The 11077-nt window shown below is 41.8% G+C and overlaps 1 protein-coding gene across 1 annotated transcript; it reads left to right on the top strand.

The window, feature by feature from the left end:
• Positions 1 to 1011: 1011 nt before the first annotated feature.
• Positions 1012 to 5886, top strand: LOC147426483 (filament-like plant protein 7). Its single transcript, XM_086498297.1, has 5 exons — positions 1012 to 1735; positions 1832 to 2009; positions 2100 to 4014; positions 4263 to 4335; positions 4579 to 5886. The coding sequence occupies exons 1-5, from the start codon at positions 1430 to 1432 to the stop codon at positions 5449 to 5451; spliced, it is 3345 nt and encodes a 1114-aa protein (XP_086354423.1). The 5' UTR covers positions 1012 to 1429; the 3' UTR covers positions 5452 to 5886.
• Positions 5887 to 11077: the final 5191 nt, after the last annotated feature.

Raw genomic sequence — 11077 nt, 5'->3', positions numbered from 1 at the left:
TGCATGGGCAGGCAGGGTGGGAACCCTAGCCTGCTATTGTAAGAAAACTATGCCCATTAGTCTCAATTCACTTCGGCAGAGTTGGCAAACAACCCTAGCCCGTGCGGATCCGCTCTTACTCGTGAGGGGAAGTGGGGCCTTTGCATCATACCTTAGATTGGAATTTGGTGGATAATGATCGAAAGCATTTTGTTGACCAAAGTGTCCGGGTAATGGCCGGGTATAGTGGCTGGCCGGCGGCCGTGTGCAACTCATTTATGGCCCTTTTCCTATTGTCGAAGCGCTTTGTGTTTGTTTTGAGAGATTCTGGAATTTCTAGTGCTGAGAGGGAGAGAGGTCTCAGAGAAGGATATGTGTGCATCGAAGGCATTAGATTCCGAGTACTATTTCTGACACAGAGAAGCACGCAGGCAGGCAGAGAGAGAGAGAGAGAGAGAGAGAGAGAGAGCATTTTCTGAAGCCAAACGTGCATGCGAGTGCCGTGTGGACTCTGTGGCGAGAAAGAGAGAGAGAGGCCAAGAGCCTAGAGGGGACTGATGAGAGACCAGCTTGTTGGAGAGCGAGGCTCTCTGTCAAAATGCAGTAGCTTTTTGGCCCCTTTGTGCTGCTTGCTGTCGGCTCTTCTTTTGCAATGTCTTTTTAATCATTCTTCGATGGGATGTTTCTGATGAGAGATTGCTACTACGTTTCTTCTTACAGCGCCATCAATGCCCAAAATGCCCCATAGGGCCATAGCCCATGTCTTCTACACGTACACCATCCCCCCCCCCCCACCCCCCCCAACACACACACACACACACACGGTGTACATGATTTCTCCACACAAGCAGGCGGCAGTACCCCTCTCTTTCTCTCTCTCTCTCTCTCTCTCTCCCTCCTCCTCCCCCCCCCCCCCCCCCCCCCCCCCCCCCCCCCACACACACACACACACACACACACGGTGTACATGATTTCTCCACACAAGCAGGCGGCAGTACCCCTCTCTTTCTCTCTCTCTCTCTCTCCCCCTCCCCCCCCCACCCAACAAGCCCCAACACACACACACAGAGCCAGCCTAGTGACGCAAAGTCGCAATCTCGCAAACGTTTCTTTTTCTAAGATTCCTTTGCGCTCACATTCAGCATGAATCAGCAATATAATAGCCTCTGTAATTTCTAGAGGGTCATCATAGCTCGACCTTTAATGGTAACTTGCCCAAAGGTGATCTCCGCACACACAGCTCTCATAGGCTTTGCTTGTAGGTGGGTAGTAGCCTAGGTACAGCAATTGATTCCCGAAGGCATTGTGTATGTACTGATGTGGGCAAGGAGTACGTATAATTACTTGATGCAAAGTGTATGTTTTTAGAGGCTTGTTGGAGAGAGAGAGAAGAGAAAGTTGATACTTTCATGAGGTTACCGAATGTGGGCTGTGGGTATAATGATGATGGATGCCAGCATTCAGAAAAGCATGCTTGAACTGCTTGCTTGAGTTGCTTCTGCTTGAAGCAAAGAGAGAGAGAGAGAGAGAGTACTTGCGCTTTGCGCCGCCCCCTCGTCTGCATGCGACAATGGATCGCAGAAACTGGCCATGGAGGAAAAAGAGCATTAGCAGCACTGGTTTCATCATGAGTGCTAACCCAGCTTTAGATAATCAAACCCCCAGCATTGGCAGTGTATCTAATTCCAGTAGAACAAGCTCTTCTGTTGAAAGTAGTGTCGACAAGCTGGCCCTGCCGACGAGGCCTGCAGAAAAGGTGAGCTCATCATTTGAAACTCTCTGTGAACTCATCAAATCAACCATTTTTTTTTCTCTGCTTGGTACTGAAGACCAGCATTATCATACTTTGCAGAAAAGGCATCTATCCCTCCTTGAAAATGCAAAAGCTTTTGAAGCTTTGGCATGGAAGGAGCAAGAAGAGCAGACGGCTAAAGAACTTGCACAGAAGCTCGACGATGCAGAGAAAGATTTGATAAGCAAAGAAGCGATGGTGAAACAGCATGCTAAGGTAGCAGAGGAAGCTGTGTCAGGTGAAAAACTTGCACTGCATTATTCATTGAATGTGCATTTTTAATGGATGAGCGAAGTGCTAACTCTCATGTGGCTCTCGGTTTGATTAGGTTGGGAAAAGGCTGAAGCTGAGGCTCTGTCTTTGAAGCAGGAGCTTACTACGTCAACACAGCAAATAACCTTGCTGGAGGGGCGGGTGATGGAGCTTGAGGAGGCCTTGAAATTTTCAACTACACAAATTGCAGAGCTAGAGGAAGCCCGGAAGACTTCCATGAAGCATTTAAGACTAACTCAAGAGGTGCAGCAACAGAGAATCAACGAAGCCATAGACGGGAAAATGCAGGAGTGGAGCAATGTCAAAGCTGAGATGGAAGAGATAGAGCAGGATCTGAGGCAGAGGATGCTTGCTGCGGAGGCGCGAAGCTGTGCCATGTCTAAGTCTTTAGAAGAAAGAGCAAAAGCCATCACAGAGTGGCAGGAAGGCAAGGCAAAGGCAGAGATGGAGGCAGGGCTTCTTCAGGTGAAGCTTGAATCGCAAGCAACAGAGATGGCGGCCGTAACGTATGAGCTGCGAGTGCTTACTAAGGAGCTTGAGATCCGAAACCAGGAGAATGATTATAGTCGGAAAGCAGTGGATGCAGCTCACAAACAACACTTGGAGGATGTGAAAAAGATAACTAAGCTCGATGCAGAATGCCAAAGGTTGAGGAATCTTGTTAGGAGGCGGCTTCCGGGGCCTGCTGCCATAGCGCAAATGAAGATGGAGGCAGACAAGAGTGAACAGACCAAGAGGAGGAGGTCTTTGGGCTCCTCTGGGGCTGTTTCTTTGAATGAAAATGCAAGTTCTTGCCAGGACTTATCAGAGAAACTGCGTTCCATGGAAGAAGAGACCAACATTCTGAGAGAGACTTTAGCCAAAAGGAATGCTGAGCTTCACTCCGCCCGGAAATTGTGTGCGCGGACCGCTAACAAACTTTCTATAGCAGAAGAGCAGTTCGAGTCCATGCAAGGCACTCCTAGAAGTGTAAAATCTACACAAAATAGTCCACTTGACAGCTTTCTTTTGCGCTTGAGTGCGACTGATTCTCATGAGAGGTTCGATGATGAGGTCAGCTGTGCGGAGTCGTGGGCATCAGCGCTTATCACAGAGCTGGCTCAATTTAAGAAACCAAAGCAAGACCCAGATTCATGTGCTTTAGATGCTTCATCTGAACAGTTCTTGGAGACCCCGAAGAAGTCTCTCAAAGATGGCTGTAATGAATTGTCGACAACTCATGGTTCTCCCTCACCACAAGATTACTCAACCTTGAGGGCCCTTGCAGGTAAGGATGCGCAATTGCAATCCGCTAACCTCATGTGTAAGAATGCCATGGCTAAGCTAGCTTCTGCCGAAGCGAAGCTGGGGGGTACATGGATGTCTGAGAATCCAAGATTTAATGTGGAGGAAAGTGTTAATTCAGTTGGAGAGGCTCACGGCATCATGTCAAAGCTTGATAGGATTCTCGATGATATCCGCATTGCAGCTGCATCTGTCGGAGATACGACAGATGATGATAATTCTGACAATGGGCTACCATTATTGAGCACTCCCTCTGCTAAGGGTACTGTTGTGGCTCCTGCGAGCGATTTCGATTGCATGAAAGAGGAGGTAGAGAAGCAAGCCAGAACTATTGGTGAACTAGAATTGCAAGTGAGTGTGCTGGAAGCTGCCAAAGTGGATCTTCAAGCTCAGTTGCAAGCAAAGAAAGACGAGCTTAAGCAAGTCAGGTATGAGCTAGAGGCTACACACACGCAGGTTGAAGAACTGAAAGCATTGGAACTCAACTCGAAAAGTCAGCAAGAGAAGCTACTTGCAGAGGAAGAAGCGAAAAGAGGAGAGATGCAAGCACAATTGGAAGCCAAACAGAGTGAAACAAGCAAACTACATAATCGTATTGCGTCTCTTGAGGTAGAGCTTGCCGAGGAGCAAAAAAGGCATGAGGCAACTGCCACCAAGCGTGAGGAATTAGACAAGAAACTGCAAAGGTTAGTGTCCCTTGTATACACATTCAGATGTTGATTCAAAGCCAAGTATCAAATGCCTTCTTTGGAGCTCTGTATAAAGCATTGCTCATGTTTGGCAAAAGGGCGAGTTACTTTGGTTTTAATTTTAAGACTCGTGCTCATGATTGTGCTCTATTTTCTTGAAGGTTGAAGTAGCGTTGTAGTAGTTGTACTCTGGCTTTTGGAACTTACAATTTTTGATGTGAAATCGGCTACAATGATTTATGCAGTTATGTGGATAGGGAGCACAACATGGCTTCCGGTTGTAGATTTGAGGAAGAATTCGAAGTGCGAGCAAGGAAGGTGAGTGTCATCTCGATCACTGAGTGCAAATTGGAAAGAATTATATACATTACAGGATGCCTGCAAGCAGAAAGAGGATGAAGGAATTCTGGTTAATGTGCATGCTTAAGTATCGCACACACACATACACACAGTAAAGATTGCAGGAGCATATGAGTCTTAGGCTAGAGGACAACCATGTGAGTATTGTGCATGCATACCATACCAGCTCGGTATGTAAATTTTTGCATGGGTTTCTTACAGGAGAGGGAGATGGCAGCAGCTAAGGAGAAACTTGCAGAGTGCCAACGTACTATACTTGAGCTGGGAAAGCAGCTCACAACATTCACATCTCCATCCTCTGCATCGTTTGACTCCTCTATGACATTAAAATATGGGTCCTTGGATACAAACCACTATCAAGAAGTTGATCATGCACAGGTGTGCACACGCATATGCCAACAGAGGCCATTGGCTTACAACTCTGTCAATCCTCATGATGATGGTATGAATTGCCCTTCTTCTTATTCGAACACACACACTTCTGATCCTGCAAATAGGTCACTGGCTTACATCTCCATCAAGCAACATCGCGAGGTTACTAATTGCTCCTCTAAATATTCAAACACCCACCCTTCTGACTCTGCAAAGAAGCCACCACATGCAAATGGTGGGCACTTCTCGAAGCCCCGTCGCATACATTCCGATCTATCCTACCGCACAGGCTCAACAAACCCCGTTCCTGGGATGACATACTCCGTAGCGGAGCATCTACTAATGGACGATGGGGTCTCGAGCTTTTACGACAGCCGTACGGAGAGTGCAATGAGTTCCCCGTCTTCCCAATATACTTCACCTAATGACACAATCCGAATGCAGCGAAGCGGGTATGAGGGTCCAATGGGGAGTGGTGTAAGAATCAGCTTGGCGAAGTCGTTGGAAAGTGCGGCAGCGGTGTCGACCGCCGTGGATGGGAAGAGTGGTGATGGGAGTGGCAATGGTCATGCAGGCATGGGCAAGAAGGTTATGGTGCGCGTGGCGGCCGCAGGGACGACAAAGACCGGCAGCCATGGTGGGAGTGGTAGTGGGAAAGGCAGCAAGAGTTTGAGCAGATTCTTTGGAAGGTCCAAAAAGTAAAACCTCACTCTCTCGTCTTGTTCAAACTTTTCAAAGGTGCAGCCTTCAAAAGTCCACACAAGGCCAGAAAAGACGAAAGAGGGAAAAATAAAACCCACCCTTTTCTTGTACACCCATGAATTTGGATTGGAGGAGAACATCTTTTGCCCTTTTCTTGCTTAGTTGGCATATAGCAAAGGAGAAGAGCCTTCAAGGAAAAAGCAAAAAAGTCAACAAAAGTGCCCCAAAGTGTACTTTTTCTTGGCTTCACTGCTTTTCATGAGAGGCAATTCTGGTCTTTTTTGCCTTGAAACCTTTTCTAGATGCCAAATTGTATCATACTTTGTAGGCTTTGCTTTGTAGCCATCCAAGTTCACTTTTGAAAGTATTTTATATTGCTCTTCCGTGTAGCTACAGTAAATACTTTTAATGAAAATCCTTTCAATTGTACAAAGAGATTCTCTGTGGTAAAATTGATTGGATTCTCAATATTTCAACTTGGAAGTGCTTTTTGCCCTCTACATAAAGCTTTGATATATAGCATAAAACTCTTGGAGCAAACGTGGACCGTCCGATAAGGCTTGTCGATTACTGCCACATGGCAATTGCACAAAGAGATGCTCCTTGGTAAATTGATTGGCATTCTCATTCTCATATTTTAAATGTGGAAGTGCTTTTTGGCCAGCATGGCTCTCTTGAGAGCACTTGTGGGCCGTTGGATAAAGCTTGTCGATTGATGCCACATGGCAATTGTACAAAGAGATGCTCTGTGGGAAATGGATTGGTAATCTCAATATTTAAATGTGGAAGTGTTTTTTGGCCTACAATATGCCTTAGCAAAGCATGCAACACTTTGGGAGCAATTGTGGACCATTGGATAAAGCTTGTCGATTATTGCCACATGGCAAATTGATGATGGCAATCTTTCTTTCTTTCTATTTATTTAAAGAGGAGCATTAATTAACTAGGCATTGTCTTTTTACTTGCATTTTATTTGTACCTTGGTACTCCTTGGTGGAATGCTTTGGTTTGGGTAATATTTTTTTCTGAATTCCAATCAAAACAACTTCACATCTAGTGATGTGCTCCATGGTGAAGGGATAGGTTTTTTTGTAAATCTTTCTTTACCAACTATTGTAACTTGTATGCCTTTTTTGACTCCTTGCTATATTGGATGACATTATATTTATCTATTAGCAAAACTATGTACGATTTATTTCAAACAATATTTCAGTTGTACTCTATAGTTTTGCTTTTGTTCACTCCAATCTGAACAAGCATAGTTTTTTGGTTTGGTTCACAAGTTTGGCCTACATAAGGCCTTTGTAACGCACGGAACTTTTGGAATGTTGGATGAAGCTTGTCGATTGGTGCCACATATGAAGGAAAATAAGCATTGTCTTATGTATATGTAGGCCATTGTGTGACAGAGTTAATCGATATGCTTGCAAGTGACTTGACTAATTAGGAAAGAGTGGCATATGCCACATTATTCAATAAGTACTTTTAAGTTTTTTGGCCATTAATTTCACTTGAATGAGGGAAAAAAGTAGTGTTCTGCATGCAGAAAAACTTGGAGAAGGGACGAAGCTTATTATCCAAAAGATAAGGAGACTTGGAGAAGGTATGAAGCCTAACGTCCAAAAGATAAGGAGACTTTGCATTATTCATAAATAGGTATTGGAGGTGGAGGTGAGCAAGCTTTTAAAGGTCAGTTTTATCTATCCTATGATCGAGAGTGGATATTCCCTATTTTTATAATGACAAAAAGGGGAGAATAGGTGGGGCATATGTGTAAAATATAAGCCATTGAACGCGACAACAAGAGAGAAACACTATGCACTTGCTTTTCAGGATAAATTTTGGACATAGTTGAGGGTCATGAAAGGTATTTGGTATATGATGAACTCACTGGGCATTTCCAAATCAAAATTGCCGAGGAGGATTAGACAAAAACAAGCTTAGTGATGCGATGGGGAATGTTTTTGATTAGGGTGATGCTCTTTGGTTTAACGTGGGGATCCTTTGCAAAAGGCAAAACCAAGAGTTCCCTTTCTGCGGACACATCAAGAGCATAAAGTTTTTTAGAGGGATATCTATCTACATTGCTAGTGTGATGCTACCTCCATGTTGGGACAAGATGTTTTATTTGAGCTTGAGTATGGGTGAGTATCCTATTGGTGCAATCTTGCTCCAAAAGAGAGAAGAAAATTCCTCAACATGAGGCTGATTCAATTAAAAGTGAGTGGTCTTGGTATGAAATCGAGGATCTTGTTTTGGCTAAAATTTTGCATTATTTACAAGCCTTTTGTCCTATGAAATCATGTACTTCATTACTCATGCATTAGGGTTTCCAGAGAATAGTGGATGCTCAATTTGCAACATTTTCATACAACCTTTATAAAAACGATATTTTTATAAAAGAAGAAAAAATATGCTCACTTTTAAAGGGATTCATGTAAAGAATGAGTTGAAAAGAGACTTGGAAAGAAAGATAATTCCAAGTTTGACATGCATGAAGGGTTCTAAGATGTAAACGACCCCTTGAACTTTGATGGAACTTTTAAAAGGAGCATTAACAATGGTGAAATTGGTTATTTACTTTTGGATGAAAACAATGTTGAATCTTGCTTTGGAAGCCAAGAAGTGGATGTAAAGTGTAACAATGAAACTGGATATGCAAGCCTATGCATGGGATTGAGGGGTGTATCAAAGGCATGTAAGGAAGCTTTTGCTATGTTGATGATAAGGCAACTTCAAGGCGCATGGAAGGTGAGTGAGGCTTCAAAGGGATTTTTTTTTTTGAAAGTGAGATGGTTGTTAAGTCTTTTGTGCTTTTCAAATATGTTATGTACCTAAAAACATGAATGTAATAGCTCATGAGGTGGCAAAATTGGTGTTTGAGAAGGATGTACACATAGTGACAATTAGAGAGCCAAAATAACTCGAAAGGGAATCTCTTCATGAAGGAGAGCATGTCTTACAAACAAGAAAAGGGTTTGTTTCTAAAAAAGGGCATGCACTCACTTGAAGATTCATAAAGTATGTCATGATTGGAGAGCACATATATAAGGAGAGTACTCTATCCCAAAAATATTTTTGTTTGCCTAAAAGATTGTCATGAAAGTGATGTGGATGCCATTTTAGAGTGGAAATCTAACAAATATGCTGAACTTAAGTGGCCAAATATCAATAGGTATACTATGCATTGAGGTAAAAGCTACTATGAATGCATGAGACTTTGAAGAAAATTGTGAGCTATTGTTCTTTGAAAAATGGGATGTGGATGTAATAGATCCTCTTCTACGCACCAAGAATGCAAAACAAACATGCTCATTGTTGTGGACTATTTGACAGTATGGCTAGAAGCAATGACTATTAAAAAAGCTATAGGCTACGATGTATGCCATTTTATCTATGATTCGACATGTTGCAAATTTGGGCTATCAAGGGAAAGAAATTTGAATTAAACTTATCATTGATTTGGGGGAGAGCTTAGAAATCAAGCAGAAGTATTCCCCTCCATACAGGCTGTTCATGAAGAAGAGCATTAAGGTTTGCAAGAAAAGGGTTGGCTTCTCAACAAGGGCATGAAATCACATGGAGGTTTATAAAGTATATCATGATTGGACATTTGTATCACAAGGGAATTGATGGCCTTATGAAGAGTGCTCTATCATGATGAAATTTTTGTATTGTCTAGAATATTTTCATGGGGATTGATGTGGAGGTCATTTTGGAGTGAAAATCACTAGAAGAAAGGTGTTGAATGCTAGAGCTTTTTGAAAATCTATAGAACTTTTTTGAGAAATTGATAAAAATAAGAGTTTTTTAAGGAAGTGGTCTATAGGTATTCTTCTCTTTGTCCAATGTGCATCGATCCCAAAATTAGAGACACACTAGTTTATCCTCATTAAAGCCAAACTTTTGAGAAGGAAAACTAATTTTTAGAGAGTCTACAAAATTAAGGAATGTGTGACCAGAGAGAGAAACTTAAAATTTTTATATCCTTTATTGAGAGGATTTTTAGACAAGGTTTCTTAGAGAGAGAGAGAGAGAGAGAGAGAGAGAGAGAGAGAGAGAGAGAGAGAGAGAGAGAGAGAGAATCCTTTTACATCTAGTGATATAATTATTGCACTCAATTCTAGGGTTTTCTAATGGGTGGATAGTACAATGTGAGTGATTAATAGATGTGACTATTGGTGCAATTCAGACATCAAGATAGGAAATACAATCATTGAGTGAATACATCATGTGGAAGCCTATTGAACTTATACAAGTAGGAAACAAAACAAGCATAAGTAAGACAACTAAGTTAGGTGGAACTGAAACAAATTACACAATCCCAATATTGCATCATTTCTAGTTTGAATTCCATCTAAGATAGTTCTAGGGAGTTCACTAAAGTATATGTAACATAGCACGTGCGCTCAACATAAGGGATTTTAATTTCTTATAAACTTACAGATTCATGTGTACAAGAGGGGTATAAGGGGGGGTAATTAAAATCCATATCGGTGAACACACGTGATATATATATATATTTTTTCTTGGTGAATGCCCCGAGAAGATAGTAGATAAAAAGACCTAAAATAGAAAAACAAAACACTAGATGTCTACTGTGCTTAGAAAACATCAACGCCACTAAGATTCAAGCTTTTATTGATCTCAAGTGCTATCTCTGTGGTAGGCTCCTCAATAGTAGAATCAGGGACTCCTATCTCCTCCGAAATACATTGGGTAGTGTAACCTCTCCATAGCATTTAATGTGACTCTCAAACAAAGTTATTTATCTCCCTAAACATAACAATGGTTCTATTTCTTGACACAAGCAATTACCAATCCACCACACCTAACAAATTTGTCAATCATTGAAGTGTGATCATTCTTAAATGTAAAGAGTAGCCATCTAACAAAAAATATAGATAAATTAAGTCGATGTATTCATCACACGTGCCTATTGTTAAAGAGTGAAAGTTGTGAATCATACTTAAAGAAATCTATATTGTGTTTTACGATCCCTCACAATTTTCCCTCATCAATAAATGTTCCATCTTCTCTCTCTACCAATGTCCTTGAATGTGGATCAAAATGAATGCATGTCCACATTCTCATCATCCTTCCTATCATAAACATGATGATTTTCCTCACGATAGAGCATTCCTCATAGTAAATAAGTATCCTACTTTCCCTTGTACTCTTGCAATTGTATACCTTGCGCATAATCAAAAGGATTAATTGGTAGGATTTGAAGACCACTATTTAAGCATGCTTATTGATAGCCCCAAAGTGACCAGCAGAGCATGGAGCAATGTACTAGCGTTTGTTTGCAACTAAAAGTGATGCTAGAGATACAACTTTGTTGCTGGAAGTGCTAGAAAATTGGCTCCAATATGGAACCAATGGCAACATAATCCAAGTTAAATGATTCAAACTAAGTATAATTACACCTATCAACATGAAGAGACGATGTTGACAAGTATATACCACCTCAAAATTAAAACTCTCCACCAAAAATTCTATAGGAAAATCAACAAACACAAGGGATGCAAAAAGGTAACTCTCCTCTCCAGTTGAAACATTGATAAGATCTATGGCATTATTATTTATGCAAGCATTTGCGTAGCAAAGGGTGCAAGAAAACCAT

The sequence above is a fragment of the Adiantum capillus-veneris genome, chromosome 24 (genome assembly GCF_014529385.1).
Source record: "Adiantum capillus-veneris isolate H3 chromosome 24, ASM1452938v2, whole genome shotgun sequence".
NCBI lineage: Eukaryota > Viridiplantae > Streptophyta > Polypodiopsida > Polypodiales > Pteridaceae > Adiantum > Adiantum capillus-veneris.
The sequence above is the reverse complement of the archived record's forward strand: the minus strand, read 5'-3'. Positions and strand labels throughout refer to the sequence as shown.